At 40.7% G+C, this 18,363-nt stretch overlaps 2 protein-coding genes and 2 long non-coding RNA genes across 7 annotated transcripts in view; 2 read left to right on the forward strand and 2 right to left on the reverse strand.

The window, feature by feature from the left end:
- Window positions 1-10,602, forward strand: part of LOC145739533 (uncharacterized) — a 177,733-nt gene extending 167,131 nt beyond the window's left edge. The window contains exon 2 of the long non-coding RNA XR_014181070.1: window positions 10,403-10,602. This is a non-coding gene — a long non-coding RNA (uncharacterized LOC145739533). The remainder of the gene's footprint in view (window positions 1-10,402) is intronic.
- Window positions 1-18,363, reverse strand: part of LOC145739522 (uncharacterized) — a 162,840-nt gene that overhangs the window by 62,419 nt on the left and 82,058 nt on the right. The gene's annotated exons all lie outside the window — the stretch shown is intronic.
- LOC145739532 (uncharacterized) lies at window positions 1,516-4,288 on the forward strand. Its single transcript, XR_014181069.1, has 2 exons — window positions 1,516-3,233; window positions 3,300-4,288. It is a non-coding gene; the product is annotated as an uncharacterized LOC145739532 (long non-coding RNA).
- On the reverse strand, window positions 3,407-16,720 carry LOC145739524 (uncharacterized). 4 transcript variants are annotated; one of them, XM_081994919.1, is made up of 8 exons: window positions 15,656-16,720; window positions 15,512-15,597; window positions 14,967-15,450; window positions 14,577-14,903; window positions 14,411-14,526; window positions 14,156-14,361; window positions 7,692-14,088; window positions 6,984-7,635 (listed from the first exon to the last, which is right to left on the reverse strand). In XM_081994919.1, exons 1-3 carry the CDS (start codon window positions 15,666-15,668, stop codon window positions 15,286-15,288), a joined length of 264 nt encoding a protein of 87 aa, XP_081851045.1. In that variant the 5' UTR covers window positions 15,669-16,720; the 3' UTR covers window positions 6,984-7,635; window positions 7,692-14,088; window positions 14,156-14,361; window positions 14,411-14,526; window positions 14,577-14,903; window positions 14,967-15,285. The 4 variants fall into 4 exon arrangements, with proteins under 4 accessions (XP_081851044.1, XP_081851042.1, XP_081851043.1 ...); XM_081994918.1 differs by lacking the exons at window positions 14,156-14,361; window positions 14,411-14,526; window positions 14,577-14,903; ... (1 more) ...; window positions 15,512-15,597; window positions 15,656-16,720 and having other exon boundaries at window positions 3,407-7,435; window positions 7,504-7,635; window positions 7,692-8,398; XM_081994916.1 differs by lacking the exons at window positions 14,156-14,361; window positions 14,411-14,526; window positions 14,577-14,903; ... (1 more) ...; window positions 15,512-15,597; window positions 15,656-16,720 and having other exon boundaries at window positions 3,407-7,635; window positions 7,692-8,398.

Genomic DNA, 18,363 nt, shown 5'->3' on the forward strand with positions numbered 1-18,363 from the left:
ACAAAATAAAAAATAACTTAAATTTAATTTTAACTCACTACAGGTTATTCTTTATCAACAGACATAAACATAAACAAAAGATTTCAGCCGCCTTTGAACTAAGTTTTAATAATTTGACATTTTAAATTAAGACAGCATTTAATTTTAGGCACGCATTAAGATTTTTATTTTTACTCGAAAGCGGTGCGTTGTAGCAAAAAATAATAAAAGGGGTTTTATTTTTAGAATTGAACAAGGAATTTAATAATAAATTTTATGTTGAAAAAAAAATAGTAGGGTAATATATTTTTTCGAAAATGTTTTTAAAAAATTATACGCGCGCCACTGGTAAACGCAAAAAAAATGTTGTTTCTTGGAAAATTCCCTTTCCACGTAGCTACTGACACCTACAAAATTTTGTTTAATTAATTCGAGTGGTTTGGCCAAAATTATAATTTTTTTTTTCAGTAAAACTTTGACACCCTTTATCTTCGTTATTGTTCATATTTCGAAAAAGCGTTAAAGGAAAAAAACCCTATTTTTTGAAGCCCTATTCGCAGGTGAAAGAAAAGCACCAACTTTGGAATCATCCTGTATTGAGTGAGGCGTGCATTTCCGTAACGTTGTAAAACGTATGACAAATTATAAAATTCGTTTTCCGCTCTAGTGCGGTAATAGTATATTACACACCGGGGTGGGAAGAGTTTCATTACTGTCGAGAGATTAGTTAGATAGCCGAGACGCGAAGCGTCGAGGTTTAGCTAGGATCTCGAGACAGGAATGAAACTTCCTACCGAGGTTTGTATACTATTTTATTTACAACCATCATATTTCTATCAAAATTTACAAATCATTGTTTCATTCTGAACATATCTAGAATATTACATTTAACAAAAAACTACCAAGCAGTCATTTTTCTATACAGTGCGTTTTTTTTAACAAGCAACATAGGATTTCACGTGTTAAATTTTTAAGCCCATGTTAGATCATGTTATTTTGGAACTACAAGTATAAAACTTGACGGGTGGCTGTTTCGTACCCTGAAGCTTAAGTAAGTTTACCAATTCGGCCTAAAAAGTGTTAAAAAGCTTGCAAAAAATCATCTTTTTTCGAAAAGGTTTTATCGTTTCATACTCCCTGTATGCATTGTTGTTTTTGATACTGGCACGGCAGGTAGCAGGTAAAATTTGGCGTAGAAAGTAAAACAGGGTGATCATTAACTTTATATCAAGAAAGTTAAGAACAAAAGAAGTATTTTTATAAGTGAATTGTTCAAAGTGACCTCCGTTTGAAGCCAAACAGTATTCCAAACAATCATAAAATGCCCTTTTGACGTTCAAAAGATGTCGGGTCGTGATGCAGTCAAAATATGTCACTTTACCTGCTACCTGCCCTGCCAGTATAAAAACAACAAGGAACAACAATGCATACAGGGAGTATGGAACGATAAAATCTTTTCGAAAAAATAGTATATTTCATTAGGAGTACAGAAATAAAGGTATTTCCGTGCGCGTATGACCAATTCAGGTGTGAGACAAAGCCGAACACCGGAAGTTCAAACAAATTACATTTTGAATTGCATTTTCAGAAAGGTCTGAGTGGTTTTTACTGTTTTAATTAAACTTTTAGGGTATTGAGATTGAGGGAAGCTTAGTTTAAGCGAGTTTAGGAGACCCTGAGTTGAGGGTTTTAAGATCTGATGTGTTTTACTCGGCGTTTGTGTATACCTAAACTTGAGTAATAATGGAGATATGTTTATTTGCGTAGATTTTCAGGAAGACGCTTAACAATTCAATGTTTTTTTATTGGTTGAATAAGCTTACTCATGCTAGTAAATGATAATGATAATACTTAGCTTTAGTACTGCAGACACATTTTTAGATCAAACTGTAGATGCAAGCTTTGCATCTAATAGAATAAAGTCGTTTGGAATCAGTATTCGACGGTTTTGGCATAACAGGTAGCTACGTGGCAGGTTGTTGGAATGTGGTTTGTCCACAAGTAAACCGTTTAATGACCACAGGAACGTAAAATAGGATCACAAGTTACAACAAATTTCGAAAAAGCTGATATTTACGTCAAACTTTGATACTTCGAGACGTATAACGATCGGGTGAGATAATCGGTGATCAGAATAGCTCGGTAGTAAGAAAATCGAAAAACAGACGACAACATTGCACAGTATTGCCAACATATTTTAAGGCGCGTAATTTAAATATCCTTTTCTATGCAATGTTATTGTCCAGTAAGTTTCGTTGGCAATAGAATCACCTGTGTTATAACGTGAAACTAAAGTTATAATAATCAGGGTATAAATATTCCAGTATTTACATATTAAATGACAATGCAGGTTTGTGCTAATTAATTCAGCGCACGGAAAAAAATATTCGTGCGGGCGCACAGTAAAACGCGTTTTTTATTACTCCTAATAGACATGAAATAGATATTCTTCATACACGTATGGTAAATCCAAAACCGTCCATAGGAAAACCGTGTAACGGACAGAGAAACATAGATGATTGCATGCGCGGGACAAAGACAGAACACGTCCAAAAATTCCAAGTAGGCCATAATTTTGCCCCAGTGTTGTCAAACTGACTGAATTTACCAACTGGATTATAATTACTTAGATAAATTTGTTATTAGAACATTCCTAATTATTTCCATTTACAACATATTTAGTTCGGTTTCTGTGTAATTTGTTTTAAAATTTGAATAATAATAATTGTTTTTCGTATAACACTGTTGCATTTCATGTCAAATATCTCGGTTAGTTGTGATTTTTGACAGAAAACTGTTACTATTCGAACTCACGAACTGCTATTGCGTTGCGACACCTCCCTATTGTGGTAAACTTCAACTGTCAAATGCGATTGCAAAGCAATCTAACCTCAAATGTCTTGTCTTTCTTTGTCGAACCTTGCTTGTTTACCACACTAAACATTAGAATGACAATAACACACAGCAATAACAGTGATAATCATATTAATAAGCAAGTAATATACCCCTATATTGTAAGATTTTGGCAAAACAACAAAGAATGACCCTTTTTACGCCATAATAAAAGTGACTGAAAGAAGTGCCAAACCTAACTTGTAAGGCTCACATCACATCCACATTGATGAAGTTAAACTGAATTGAAGACCAAAAGTAATATCCTGTTAAAAGCAAACAACACCATAACTTTTGTTTCCAGCAACCAAAGTGAAGATTTAACAAACCAGCTCATAAGGAACTTCCTTGATGATAATAAGGTTGATACTTAGTTGAATGTTTGAATAGCAAGGTATGAGAAACCTAATTTACTGATCTAATTTCAGAATGCAAAAAATCAGCATGGTTGTACTGTTTTGGAATGCAACTGCATTTGTAGCTGGTAATTATTATACCTCTAGGGTAAAGCAACATAACATAGGTATAAATGATGTCATTTTTATAATGTGCTTTATTATAGCCAATAAAACAACAATGTTGTTAATCAATAATAGGAACAATAATAACTGGATAGTAACAAATTTTAAGTTAATTACATACTATTTGAGACAGTTTTTTTTTTTTGATTATGTATAATAATAATAGTTACATAGTATTATAGTTTACACTTGACAAATAGCATATTTTGGTGGTTTTGGTTTGGCGATAGTATTGATCTGAGTTTTGAACTGTAGTAACATAGACTATCTAAACTATCTTGTTTTGTCAGAATGAGGTCAAATCTCGGGTAAAATGAGATAGACACTCTAAACACACCAAAATTCTTCTTATGTGTATGTAAATGTAGGTACCTACTTATAATTGTTTTTAATTTAAGTTTAGTTTTTAGTTATCCTATTTTTACCTAAAGGAGAGTTTACACATGCATAGATTTACTTGCGCCAATAAAAACTTGTGTCCAAGTAAATTAAATTTGCACGTATAAACATCGACTTACATGCAAGTTTGTACTACTTGTTTTTATTGGCGCAAATAAATCTATGCATGTGTAAACTCTTGTTTAATCTAATGAAATTACTTTCTGGTATTTTGTTTGCATCTTAGCCATTGTGATGTCTGTCTCAGATGTGGAAAAAACATCAGAAAGTAATCTTTCTAGATCACAGCTTCAAAGTTTGGAAAACACTTCAAAATCATTATACTTACTTACTTAATCCCTACGCACTTAGCCTAAATTCTTAAAAAAATTGTATCTGTACTGTAACTACTCGTATATTATTAGGTAGCCGTTTATAAACTATAACTTCCCTCACAACTTGATCACAGCTTATTTGAATTGTAAGGGATGAACCAAATAGATGCCAATGATTTGGAATGACTGATTTTTAATAAAACACCCTGTATAATCAACAATTGAACACAGAGGGCATTGTGATTGTAGTAACTGACCAAGAGCATTGGTTCAACAGTTTGATGGTGTCAATATAGTGCCCAATTTGTTGTTCAATTGATGCCTGTCTCAAATGTTACTGGTAATATCTGTAGAGAAACATCAATTTCAATAATAGTGTAACAACTTATTGAAATCTACTTTATCCGCGGAAAGGTGTGCGTACTTTATGTTGTCAAAAGTGAGCGAAAATGTCAGCTGTTGTAGTAGTACAAAAATATTAAAGTGGTAACATTCAAGTTTTAGTTTAAAATGACGAATGTCCTGTGTGTGTATGATAAATGTACGTTTTTCAAAAAAAAACTTAAATTGTTGTTGCTTCGCTACGCAAGAACATTTTATTATTTTTTTCTTTTTTGAAAAAGAAAGGTCCCTACCTTGAATGGTTAATGTTTGGTGTGACATTGTGGGCGATAATATTGGTCTTTTTTATTGATGGAAATATTAACGCGACAAAATACGCTACTTCTTAAGAGAGAACGAAGAAAATAAAGAAATAAATTTAAATCGATGAATGACCATGTGTTGGTATTAACATGGCGGCTGTCCAGCTCATTCTTTTTTTCTTACGGTGGATTGGCGTGATGGTACTGTTAACTGGCCAGTATGCCTGATTTGACCACCATATTTCTTTCTTTAGGGACGCTTATAACAAATTGTTTATGCAGAAGTGGCAAGAACAGCAGAAAACTCGAAAGAAATGATAGTTAAGAGAATAATAATAACGTAACATTTATTTGATTTCGTTCTCAAATAAATCTCCTGCTTTAGCCAAGCAGTAGCCTAACCTGTCATAAAATTCCTGACGCACGTTAATGAAAGTTTGATTAGAAATAGAACCTAGTATTTGAACTATTTTCTGTCGCAATTGGCCTAAATCTTCAGCCCTCATGTGACGATGACCGTAAAGTTTTTAGGTTACATGCCCCCAAAGAAAGAAGTCATTTGGGGCGATAGAAAAGGCCAATTGACAGTACCATTTCTGCAAATCAGACGATTTGGAAATGTTTGGTGCAAAAATGCTTGTACGTCTCTGGCATTATGCGCTGGACAACCGTCTTGGTGGAACCAGATTTCCTGCAAGTTAATGTTCAGATTATGTACAGCTGGTAGCACGTTCTCTCTTAAAAGGTTTAAATACTTATTGGCATTTAAGTTTCCATCAATAAAAAAAGGTCCTATAATATGATTGTTTAAAATGCCAGCCCACACATTGACCTTTTGCGGATATTGAGTCCGAATAGGTACGCTTATATGCCTATTTTCCCTTGAATAAGCCACAGTAACGGACGGATTGTGATGACCATGCAAGGAAAAAGAGGACTCATCGGTAAATAAAATATTAGCTATGAAAGTGTTGTCTTGGTTAGACCTTTCAATCATGTCTTGGCAAAACAACATTAGTTTTTCGCAGTCTTCCGGAAATATTTCTTGTGTTGTGCGTAACTTATAGCACCGGTACTTGTTCCGTTTTAAAATATTTCGCACAGTAGTTGGTGCAATGACAAGCTCCGCAGCAATAGCAGTACTATTACATGGGAAGTTGAGTTCTGTCAAACTGCAAACTGCCGTTTCGCGCTGCTCTTGATTTTCATTTCGAGGATGACGGATACCTTCGGGAGGCTGCGGAAAATCGTGATTTCTACATTTGGTACAGTTTTGCGTACACCCAGTATTTTCAAATCTATGGACCATATCTTTAATTGTCGTACTCGCTGGCACAGGTCGATTTTCAAACATAAATATGAATCTTCCGATAATTTCCTCCACTGTACAACCAGAATAGTACCATTTAATAATTTGTACTCGTTCTTCGACGGAAAACATCTTGAAAACAAAAAATGTTGCCAAAAATGTAATTTTAAAAGCATTTTAAGCCTTACCTTTATCTGGGGCGCAAACCGTTAATTAGGTAGTTTTAAATATTCAGTAATGTAATATGTATAATAATAGTGTAATAGGTAGTAGGTGGTGTAGGAATACACATCTGAGTGTGTTGTACGCTTGTACTAGTTGTAGTATAGGGAGCGCTTTGCTTTAGCATAACCTATTCCTTTATTCAGTCAGTGCGTGACTTGACATAAGTTCTGTCTTGTCAACAAAACTTGTCACTAAAAACTGTACTGTACAGGGTGCTGCATTTTCGATGGTTTTACGGTGTACAGAGAAAACGGTAATAGATAGAAAAAAAGTAGCATACGTGTTCCGATCTCTTTTTCCGAGCTGAGATGACTGGCGAAGAGTGGGCTGCGCAAACTTCTTTTGTTTCAAAGATACGGGGGGCTTTTGAAAATTGGTCATTTTGGAACCTCCTCTGTATTTCATTTGCTATTAAAATTATCAAAAAAGGTAAAACGATTTCCGGTAGAAGTTTTGACGTAGAATCCAATGGCGTAGTCAGTTTTTTTCTATTACGTTTAGTTTCTGACATATGACACTAAGTTATATTTTTTTTAATGGAACACCCTATATAATTTTAGTTTATTTAATTCTGTTGATTTTTACTTTTTCAACGGTGTATTAAAACATATAAGTTTGTAAACGTTAATCTTGGTAATTGGAAAAAAAAGCGTTTCCTTAACAAAAAAGTGCTAAATAATATGTATAAAAATACCCACAGTTGAAACAAAATTTGGCTATATTCTTATTAACATGTTACATGTCGTTTATAAACAGTTTTTTCAACTTCTACCTTAAAAATAGTAGAAAATAGAAATTGCCACTTTTCTTATTAAAGTGACGGTAGAACTGTTTGTAACTTAGATTTTTAATAAGATTTATTAAAAATAATTAATTTTCTGATGTGTTAGTTTATATGATTTCCGATTTTGTTTGGTATTTTAGATATTGTAACATAGACATTACACTAGGTGCCGTTACCTTAAGTTGCCCCGGTCTCCCCCAGTACCATGTGTGTGTCAGCAAGATTGGAGAATTGGGGTCATGATGTGAGTATAAATACGGTACCAAAAGCACGTACAGATCACTGATCTCTGGGATAGTCTGGGATTACCATCTGTGTAGCTTCTAGTGGAACAGTTGGTAACCAAGTGCAAGCACCCGGTAATCAGCCTGCCAAAGGAAATAGCACGGGCGAGCAGCATTAGTTGCCGTACCGACTTATCTCCCTTTGACAGTACCAACGCGTCTTATTCGGCGTGGTGAATGCCCTGGGACACTAGTCTAGGGTTCTATTCACCCCCGGTAAGCGTGCGCCCTCCGCGAAACCCTTCAGACGCTCCTCACATCATGATCCTCGCCTACTTGGCAATCTGGGGGTAAGACCTTTTGTTGATTTATCTTAAATAAAAACGGCTTACCTGTATACCTGTGGTTTTCTTCGTCTGAGCAACCCCTCAACGTGACATGGTGGAGGCGCCTCGTTTCATCCCCGTCTGCTAATCTCCAAATTGGTGGACACGCCCTCGCAGACGCAGTTAACGGCGCAGGAAAAAGGGAATGAATAAAGGGTACAATTTGAGATCCGCAAAACCCGACAGCCCATTTGCACCAAGGCACAGAAGTTCGAGTGTTTGGAACATTCAGAACCAAAATACAGAGGGATCGCCGAGTTATATCACCCTGACCCTGGTACGGCAAAAAGACGCCACAGAAGCAGGAAAAAGTGACGCAGACATAGAGAACGTAACAATAATTAATCAAGCACATTCCCAGGGGATAAACAGGGAATCGAAGACACTTACCGGCGCAATGGCAAACATTACGATCTCCACGGTAGAAACGGGGGAAAAAACGCCCGCTTTGCCACAGTTTATCAGCCCCCCAACTTTCAACCCCTGCAAAGATTCAGCACAATCTTTCATAGCAACATATGACCGAATGGCAGTGGCCAACAATTGGAATGATGCCCTGAAGATTCTGTACTTTCAATCTTTTCTGCAGGGGGCTGCAAGTTTATGGTACACAGAATATAAAGTAGGCCACCCGGACAGTAACTGGCCCCTCATATGTCAGCCATTTAAAAATGAGTTCGACGACAGCAACAGCAGCCTACGTCTGCTGGCAAGAGTCCGAGAGAGAACACAGGACCCGTTAGAACCCACAAGAAACTATTTTTACGACCTAAGGGTCCGCTACGAGGAATACAAGCGGAATATCGATTTTGGGGAATTCCAGGAGATCTTTCAAGAGGGTTTAACAACCGAAGCCAAAGCTAGGTACTACTGGCTCACACACTTCCCCAACCAGCCACCTAGATCGCTAGAAGAAATCAAGTTATTGTGCATCACGATGGATAACGCCCCCACAGAACCACCCCCACGACCCTCGACGCCCACATTTCAGCCACAACGGCGGGTATATGATAACACAAACTTTGGGGAACCGGCACGGTACGAAACCCGCCGCCCGGGCTACAGAGACACGCCCACATTTCGCCCACAGCGTCAAGCATACGATAATTCCAGCTTGACAAGGCCAGTACGATACGAAAACCGCCGCCCTTTCACAAGGGAAAGAACCCCGCCACCACCCAGAAGGGAATATGACACAAGGCGCACCCCCCCGCCTCAGAGACGTTACTCGGTCACAAGGGCACGAGATAACAGGCCCACGTGCTACCGGTGTGGTAAAATCGGGCACTTCGCCGCAACCTGCAGAAGCAGGCCGCAGCACCCAAACAACAATGGGTGGCAAAATTGAGTCCCGTCACCCTCTCCACTTGGGGGCCCGCGTGCAACAAGGTATTAACAATCAACGTTATTTTAAATGGATTTTTTATACCAGCAATAATAGACACAGGGGCGGAGCTGAACATAGTAAGCGATCACCTAATAGAAAACAAGCAAAGAAGCACAAGACACTCCACCCTCCTGCTCACGGCAGGGGGCCAGAAGATCCCCAGCCTGGGGGAAACGAAAACATCACTAGAGATAGTAGGGAACTACGTAGGGAAATGGGACATACGAGCGACTATACTAAGAAACCCACCCCAACCCCTCATCTTGGGAATGGAATTTTTGGTGGATACAAAAAAAGCGCAACCAAACAAAACCCACATTTACACCCGCAAAACAAGAAAAATGACCCAAGCAGAGCAACCCAGCAAGCAAAAGCGGGAAAAAACAGGGAAAAACAAGCAAATTCACGGGTACCAGAGCCTAGCATACACGAGGTGCCCAGATCGATTTTCTCCTTCCCGAAGAACACGGCTTGGGCATTTACAGTATCCACGACACCCTGCAACGACGGGGGTATTGCTAAGGTCATCAGAAGCCACGCAGGGGTAGAAAAAATGAATGACTCCCACATGGGAGAACTGGATTTCTTCTCAAAAAACGGCCGACAGATAGTTCAGATGACGGCCAAAGAGGAAAACGCCCATTCAGTCGCCATCGAACCTTTCAGAAGATGCTGCACGGCACTGAGACAATGGGCGAATCAACATGAAATTAGGAGCATCGCCTTACCAAGGTTAAGCCAACGAGGCGATCCCACAAGCTGGCCAACCAACAAGAAAATACTAACAGACGCGTTTAGAGGCCCCAACATAGAAATCTGGATATCAAAAGGAAAAGGAAAGAGGAAAACACGCGCCAGTAAAGCGAAAACAGGATGGGAAATCCTACCAAACTACTTTGAGGAAATCCCGCCAGAACAAACTAAATTAAGGGCTACAGAAGACGTGGTCATCATGCCTGGCGAGACAAGAACAATAAAAACACGACCGCAGAATACTCCAACAGAGGGAACACACGTGGTGCCTAATGAAAACTGGTTGATCAGGAACCACCTACTGGGCAACTACGGGCAAGACAGAGAGAGCCCCACGATAGAACTCAAAAACGTCGGCCCAACGCCAAGAATAGTGTATAAAGGCACCACAATAGCAAAAATTGAAAAAGAAGCAGCATCAAGTCAGGTATTCTCGGTCCGTCAATCAAACGATGAAAGGGTGAACACATACCAGAAGGACGTTTTAAAGAAAAATTAAAAAAACTGTTGTCGAGTTACGAGGATGTGTTCTGCAAATCACCCAAATTCATGGGAAAAACAGACCTTATCGAACACAAGATAGAGGTAACTGAGGACAAGCCGGTAAAATGCCGCCCGTACAAGGTCTCACAGAACGAAAGGGAGATAATAGATACCCAGATACAGGAAATGCTAGACTGTGGGGTAATAAGACCCTGCCAATCTCCCTGGGCAAGCCCTGTAGTCCTAGTTAAGAAAAAGGACGGGTCCACCAGATTCTGTGTGGATTACAAAAGAACCATCAACCCGGTGACGAAAAAATCCTGCTACCCCCTACCGCAGATAGATGATATATTGACCTATCTGGGGAGAGCCAGATATTTCACGACACTGGACATGTTCTCAGGGTATTGGCAGATTCCGATCGAGGAAACCTCTAAGCAATATACGGCCTTCACGGCACAAGGGCATGGCTCCTATGAGTTCAACGTGTTAAGCTTCGGACTCTGCAATGCCCCAGCCACCTTCCAGCAGCTAGCGGACAAAGTTTTTGGAGATCTTAAGTGGAGGGAAATTCTGATATATCTAGACGATATAATAATATTCTCCGAAAACCTAGAAGATCACATCGAGAAGTTGGAAAAAGTATTCACACGGATGAGAGAAGCTAACCTAACGCTAAAACCTAGCAAATGCGAGTACCTGCAAGAGCAAGTAAGAATACTGGGTTATACAGTAAGCGGGGAAGGCATATACCCCGAAGAAGGGAAGCTAACAGGGATTAAAGAATTCCCGACACCAAGGAAAACTAAAGAGCTCCAAAGTTTCCTGGGCCTATGCTACAGGAAATTTATAAAAAATTATTCAGTATTGGCACGGCCCTTACATGAGGCCACAGAGAAAAACAAATTTTATTGGGGTACAGAACAGGAAAAGGCATTTCAGGAACTGAAGGAACGGCTGACGACAGCCCCAGTGTTGAAACACTACAACCCTAACATCGGGTGCACCCTCCACACAGACGCATGCACAGAGGGCATTGGGGCAATACTATTGCAGGAAGGAGATGACAAGCAAAACCACGCCATAGCATACATAAGCAGGTCACTATCAAAAGCTGAGAGAAACTACTCTATAAGTGAATTGGAACTGCTGGCCGCTGTATGGGGGATGACGTACTTGAGACATCTCATTTACGGAAGACCGGTGGTAATAGTCACCGACCACCATGCACTCTGTTGGATACACAACATAAAAGACCACTCTAGGCGGTTAGCACGGTGGGCACTAAAACTAGCTGAGTTCGACTACTCGGTGGTATACAAGAAAGGCAGCAAGCATCAGGACGCAGACTGTCTATCTCGCAACCCCGCTCTACATATAGATAATATGGAAATCGAGGAGTTAGATGACGTGCCCACCTTCACCATCTCGACAGTAAAGATAGACGAACTGCAAAACAGAGACAAGGATTTAAGGGAATTAAGAGAAGCAATCATGGACCCCGAAAATAGTACCAGCGACGCAATAACACGACGAAAGGCAAAGAATTTCAGAATAAGGGACAACATATTATACAAAGCCACCGCAGATAAAGACGGCTTAGAATATGCGCTCGTAATACCACGGGCACTAAGGGAGGAAGTGCTATGGGAAGCCCACAACGCACCCACCAGTGGACACATGGGTATGACCAAAACTCTGAGTAGACTAAGCCCAAAATACTACTGGGACAACATGGTGAAGGACGTGCACAAGTACATACGGGGATGCAGGGATTGTCAAGCAAGAAAAGGACCCTCAAACAGAAAACCCCTAGGGCTACTCCAGCCTATTCAAGTGGGACAAGTGTTCGATCAGCTGGGGATAGACCTGTTGGGTCCTTTTCGAAAAAGCAGTCTGGGAAAGACAACCATTGTGGTGGTAACCGACTATGCAACAAGGTACGCGATAACAGCGGCCCTACCTAACGGCAAGGCAGGGCCAGTAGCAAGATTTCTGCTAGAAAAGGTGCTCTTGATACACGGCGTACCCCGTACTATTCTAAGCGACAGGGGAAAAGTTTTCCAGTCTGAGATAGTGCAAGAGCTTCAACAAATAATGGGCGTCCAAAGCACCTTCACCACAGCATATCACCCTTCGTGCAATGGGCTAACAGAAAGGTTGAACAAAACATTAGCCGACATGCTGTCGCTGTATTGTAACACAGAACAAACGGACTGGTGTTCATACCTGCCCTTCGTCACCTTCGCGTACAACACAGCGAAACAGGAGACGACGCAATTCACGCCCTTTGAATTAATATTTGCACGAAGCCCGACTCTGCCATTGGATGCAGCTCTCTTAGATAAAGAAATGAGCGCGAATGCCAAGGAGCTAAGAGAAAAAGCGTTGATGATAAGGGCATTGGCCGTAGACAACATACAGAAAAAACAAGGGAAAGACAAGGAGCTCTACGACTCTAAGCATAGAGAGGGGGAGTATGAAGTCGGGGACAGAGTAAAAATATTTATACCAATAAGGAAAGTGGGCAAGAGCGAGAAACTGTTGTTAAGGTGGTTTGGGCCGTACAGGATTACAAAAAAAATAAGCGAGGTGAATTACGAAGTAAAACAAGAGGGTGGTAGGAAAACAGACGTGGTGCATATAGGCAGAATACTGCCATTCCATGACGAATGGACGTTAGGGGAAATAGCTGAAGAAACAGACGAAGAAGAATACAGGGAAGCCCAGGCGCCACAAAAAATACTAACCGATTCCACTCGTATTGCAGGGTCACCATAGTAAGGCCCCAACACGTAGAAGTGACGGCCGGGGCCACATGGAAGGAACTCCCCAGCACTATTATGTACGAAAGCACAATCCCCCTAACCTATGTAATACCCTGGTCCGAACCAAAGGTAAACCCAGCCCCAAGGGGAAATCCACCGGGAAATTGCGAAAGGGCCAACCAAAGCTATATCTGTCAAGGAAGGAAACACTTGAGGGAATTGGAGGAGGCAATAGACAAAGAAATAAGTTTATACAGGGCAAACGAGTATCCAGACTGGGAAACAACTAAAAAATTAAGAAGGGAAAAAAGAACGCTCTCCTTGGGATTCATAGCGGATGGCTTGAACTACTGTTGCGGCGTAGCCACGCAAGAAAAAATGGATTCAATGTATATGGAGGAAGGGAAACTAGAGGCACACATCACGGCACTCCACGATACCATGGAGGACACCTTAAAAATGTTAAGCACACGCTCGGAGGACCAAAAACGCTGTCAGGAAGAAACGAATCAGGCCATAAGAATGACGGAATCAAAGATACATAACTTGGAGGAGTTCGTTAACAAAGAACAGCTGGAAAAGGAATGGGCGACAGAGATGGTTCAAGCAAATATGGAGGCAAATCTGGGAATGGCAAATAGAATCATTCTCCTTGTAAGGAAAATGCGCAGTCAGGCAGCTCTGCAAGAATGCAAACAGAAACAAATTCCACTAGCACTAATAAAACCCGAAACACTTCTGTCCCACTTAAAGAAAATAAAAGGGGAAATAAGGAAAAATGAATTTGAACTTGCCATATCCACAGCACAGGTGTCATCGTATTTTCGTCTCCCCATCAGCGAATGTACCTTCTCCGATGGGCTACTAGTGGTACACGTGAAGATCCCTTTGATCTCTCTAAACAGGAAATGGCGACTGTTCCAGCTGGTAACAAATCCCTTCGCGTGGGAGGGACAGACATGCACAATAAAACATGCACCATTAATGATGGCAGTAGCCACCACAAGAACAAGAACCATACTAAAGGAAATAACAGGAATTGCACTACACGAATGTAAACCATACCAAGATAGGTTATGCTACTTACCCAGGTTCTCGGGGGATCAAACACAGGGCCCTTCTTGTGCACGAAAACTGTTCCATGGGGCAACAGTAGAGGACATAGCGGAACACTGCCCAATGCACTGCCACCAGTCAAACCTTATGATTATCTCAGAAACCGGGTCAGAAGAATTCCTGCTAACCCACCCTAAGCCCAACACATCTATAACATGCCCAGGGGAAACTTCTAACCTAGGAACAGAGTTATTAAATCTACCAGGAGCTCTGAAAATGAACCTACCTTGCCAATGCCAGCTGGACGTAAACGGGGAAACCATTATTCAAAAACGCTTCCCATGTAAAATAGAAGAGGCAACTGCCTCGGTTCGACATATTTTGCCGGCCGCATGGACCAACCTAAAGACGTTCGTACTAAAACCTACAAATAACCAAGCATTTCTACCTACCTTCCACAACCTCACGGAATGCTTAAACGTCAATTGGACCACCAGCCTACCGCATTTTAATCTATCCTCGGAAAAAACCATCAGGCAATCACTAGACGAAAAATGGCGAAAAATACCCACGGCCAACATTTCGGGAATCCACAGCGGGAATCATTCATTCATGTTTCTTTGGAACATCACATTGTCCCTAGCTGTAATTTACCTACTTCTGAAAAGACCGGCCATAATGGCGGTCGCCCACGCGGTACAAACGGAGGCGTCATCCACGTCGACACCAAGCTTGGACCAAAACTTGGACAATGGCAACTCCTGGTTACTCATATGTACCTGGTCAACAGGGGCGCTAATTATTGCGGTCCCCATTTACAGTCTTATAAGGCATTTTCTTACCCACAAGTCACAGAAGCACCGTCAAGAAAGGGAAAATCAGGACGAGAGAAAACACCTACAAAGCAATACCCACACGGCAGCACAAGAAAATGAAGATGGTGAGGTCATGCGCGGACAGAACACCTTCGTCATAAAAATTGACGAATCATCCGATCTCGCAAGCGAACTAGAAAAAGGCGTGGTCTGTCAACTTCAGCGACAAATGACGGACACCCGCCAACTGCAAACAGGCAAGAAGCCACCTCAGTAGGGATAAGGAGGATTAGAGAATTAATAGATAAGCCATATAACTTAGTCTAAAAAACTTTTATTTTTTATTTTAGTAGTAACAATGAACTACTGGTCTCCGAAGCCGTGACACAAAGGTTACAAGGCATAGTCGCCCACAGCACGAACCATGCTGGATGACAACATGCCCCGGAGGGATCTCCGGCGGCCAGTCTTCCCCACGTACTTTGAAGAAGTACACCTCCGCTCGAAAATCCTAAAGCAGCAATGGGTATAGGCAACCAATTATACATCAAGCTGAAAGTACAGGGACCTACCTGGGGAAGATCGGGTGCCCAACGACGCAGGCACGAGATCACTCTCCGCCGGGCGCGTCGCAAACTTAGGGGGAAACCACGCGAATCTGGAATAGACGACCAGAAACCTAGAGAAAAGAAAAAAGAGCGAACCCGACCACTCACCTTTAAATTCCATTCTGACACACTCTTTTGGGGCTTCGGGGACCAAATGTTGAACAGTATAAGTCGTAATAATAAGTATCGATGCATAGTAAGCAAAAAAAAAATTAGTAGGGTACTAGATTTAGTTTATTAAACAAAAACATAACATAAATAATAGGTAATACTAACATAAACATTTTTTTTGCATTTTTTCACGCCGCCCAGGTCAAACCGGTCAGTACAATCAACAAGTACCGCCATCTATCACGGAACACATCGACCGGGCCACACGAAAACAACGCCACCTAGCACACAACCCAGACACCGGACCGAGACGAACCACCGGCCAATAAACAGTTTCACAGAAGGCACCAATAGATGACAGCACCAGTACGACCCGTGAGCTAGTAGCCTTGGTATCCGTGAACTGAGTAGCGGCCAAGGATGCTGGAACGCTCAGGCAAATCCTCGGGCGCACAATATGATTAGTGGCTTAGATTATAAGACTTTTGATAAATAAAGGATTCGTTCCACCACATAAACCCACCTATTAGTATATAGGCGATGTTAGAATTGTACAGTTAGGGTATCTTAGTGTCCGGGGCGAACACTTGTAGGGGGGGGGCATGTAACATAGACATTACACTAGGTGCCGTTACCTTAAGTTGCCCCGGTCTCCCCCAGTACCATGTGTGTGTCAGCAAGATTGGAGAATTGGGGTCATGATGTGAGTATAAATACGGTACCAAAAGCACGTACAGATCACTGATCTCTGGGATAGTCTGGGATTACCATCTGTGTAGCTTCTAGTGGAACAGTTGGTAACCAAGTGCAAGCACCCGGTAATCAGCCTGCCAAAGGAAATAGCACGGGCGAGCAGCATTAGTTGCCGTACCGACTTATCTCCCTTTGACAGTACCAACGCGTCTTATTCGGCGTGGTGAATGCCCTGGGACACTAGTCTAGGGTTCTATTCACCCCCGGTAAGCGTGCGCCCTCCGCGAAACCCTTCAGACGCTCCTCACATCATGATCCTCGCCTACTTGGCAATCTGGGGGTAAGACCTTTTGTTGATTTATCTTAAATAAAAACGGCTTACCTGTATACCTGTGGTTTTCTTCGTCTGAGCAACCCCTCAACGTGACAATATTGGTCTTTTTTTAGCTTAGCAAAGGTATTTTTTTAAAATAACAGGATTAACCTCTACAAACTTATATGTTGCCATACACCGCTGAAAAGGCAAAAATCAACAGAATTAAATGACGTAAAAATATATAGGATGTTCCATTTAAAAAAATGTAACTTACTGTCATATGTGAGAAACTAAACGGAATAGAAAAAAACTGACTACGCCGTTGGATTCTACATGAAAACTACTACCGGAAACCGTTCTTCCTTTTTCGATAACTTTAAGAGCAACTGAAATAAAGAAGAGGTTCAAAAATTAACAATTTTCGAAAACCCCCCGTATCTTTGAAACAAAAGAAGTTTGCGCCGCCCACTTTTCGCCAGTCATCTCAGCTCAGAAAAAGAGATGAGAACACGTATGCTACTTTTTTTCTATCTATTACCGTTTTCTCTGTATCCCGTAAAACCATCGAAAATGCAGCACCCTGTACATGTGGTGTTATTAATTTAAAATATTGTTAAATAAAGTTCAGTTAATTAGTTCATTGACTCAATAAGTTGTATTATTTGAGTGCTCTTGCCAAGCTAAAACTATAGGTTATGGGCCCAGACAATGCTTTGTGAAATTTGACTGGAAATTTGGACAAATTTGAAACAGTTCGACATAACCTCAATACCCAGGAAGTAGTGAAGAAATTCTGCTGGAAATTTGCATATCTAACACTAACTGGAAGAACGCGGAAAATGGCAGACAAACAAAATTTGTTTTATGTAAAACCGTTTGATGGTACATCTTTTTCAAATTGGGAATTTCGCGTAACACTATTGTTAGAACAACAAGGTGTTAAGAATGTTATTACTGATGATCCGCCTACAAGCACTGAAGTCGATGAACTGGAAAAGTACAGGAAAAATGAAATTAAAGCTCGCACAGTAATTATACAATGTGTTGCTGACAATATACTGGAAACCTTAAAAACTAAAACTTCTGCAAAAGAAATAATGGAATCTCTAAAGAACACTTATGCTAATAAGGGAATTGCCAATCAAGTAATATTGCAAAGAAAGTTGAGAGGAATGAAGTATAATGAAAACAAATCTTTAACAGAATATTTGACTGAGTTTGAACAAACTGTGTGTGAACTAAAATCAGCTGGAAGTAAGATTGAGGATATTGAACTTGTGCTGCAGTTGTTGTCATCAATGCCAGAATCCTGTCAAACTGTAACCACTGCAATTGATATAATGTTTAGCCAAAATCAAAATGCAATTGACATGGACTTTGTTAAAAACAAGTTATTATTGGAAGAGGCTCGACAATCAAAATCTAAACCAGAAGTGGAAAGAAATGTAGCTTTTATGGGGTCACAACTGCAACGGGGTTTTTGGAGAGGTTCTAGAAGAGGTATTTCTGGAAACTTTAGAGGAAATTATAACTCAAATGCACAATTTCCAAGACAGTTTCCATTTAACTGTCATCTCTGTAACCAAGCTGGACATAAAAGATCACAATGCCCAAAAAAGCCTTTTCTAGAGGAAATTTACATCAAGGTAGACGAAGAGGCACCTGGAGAGGTTATGACAGGTCCGAATTCTCTCAA

The sequence above is a fragment of the Ips typographus genome, unplaced genomic scaffold (assembly GCF_016097725.1).
Source record: "Ips typographus isolate SLU unplaced genomic scaffold, UJ_Ityp_2.0 IpsContig33, whole genome shotgun sequence".
Taxonomy (NCBI): Eukaryota; Metazoa; Arthropoda; class Insecta; order Coleoptera; family Curculionidae; genus Ips; species Ips typographus.

Bases quoted from the DNA above. Each gene is read 5' to 3' on its own strand.
- LOC145739524 (XM_081994918.1), bottom strand. From the start codon at position 6,190: ATGTTTTCCGTCGAAGAACGAGTACAAATTATTAAATGGTACTATTCT.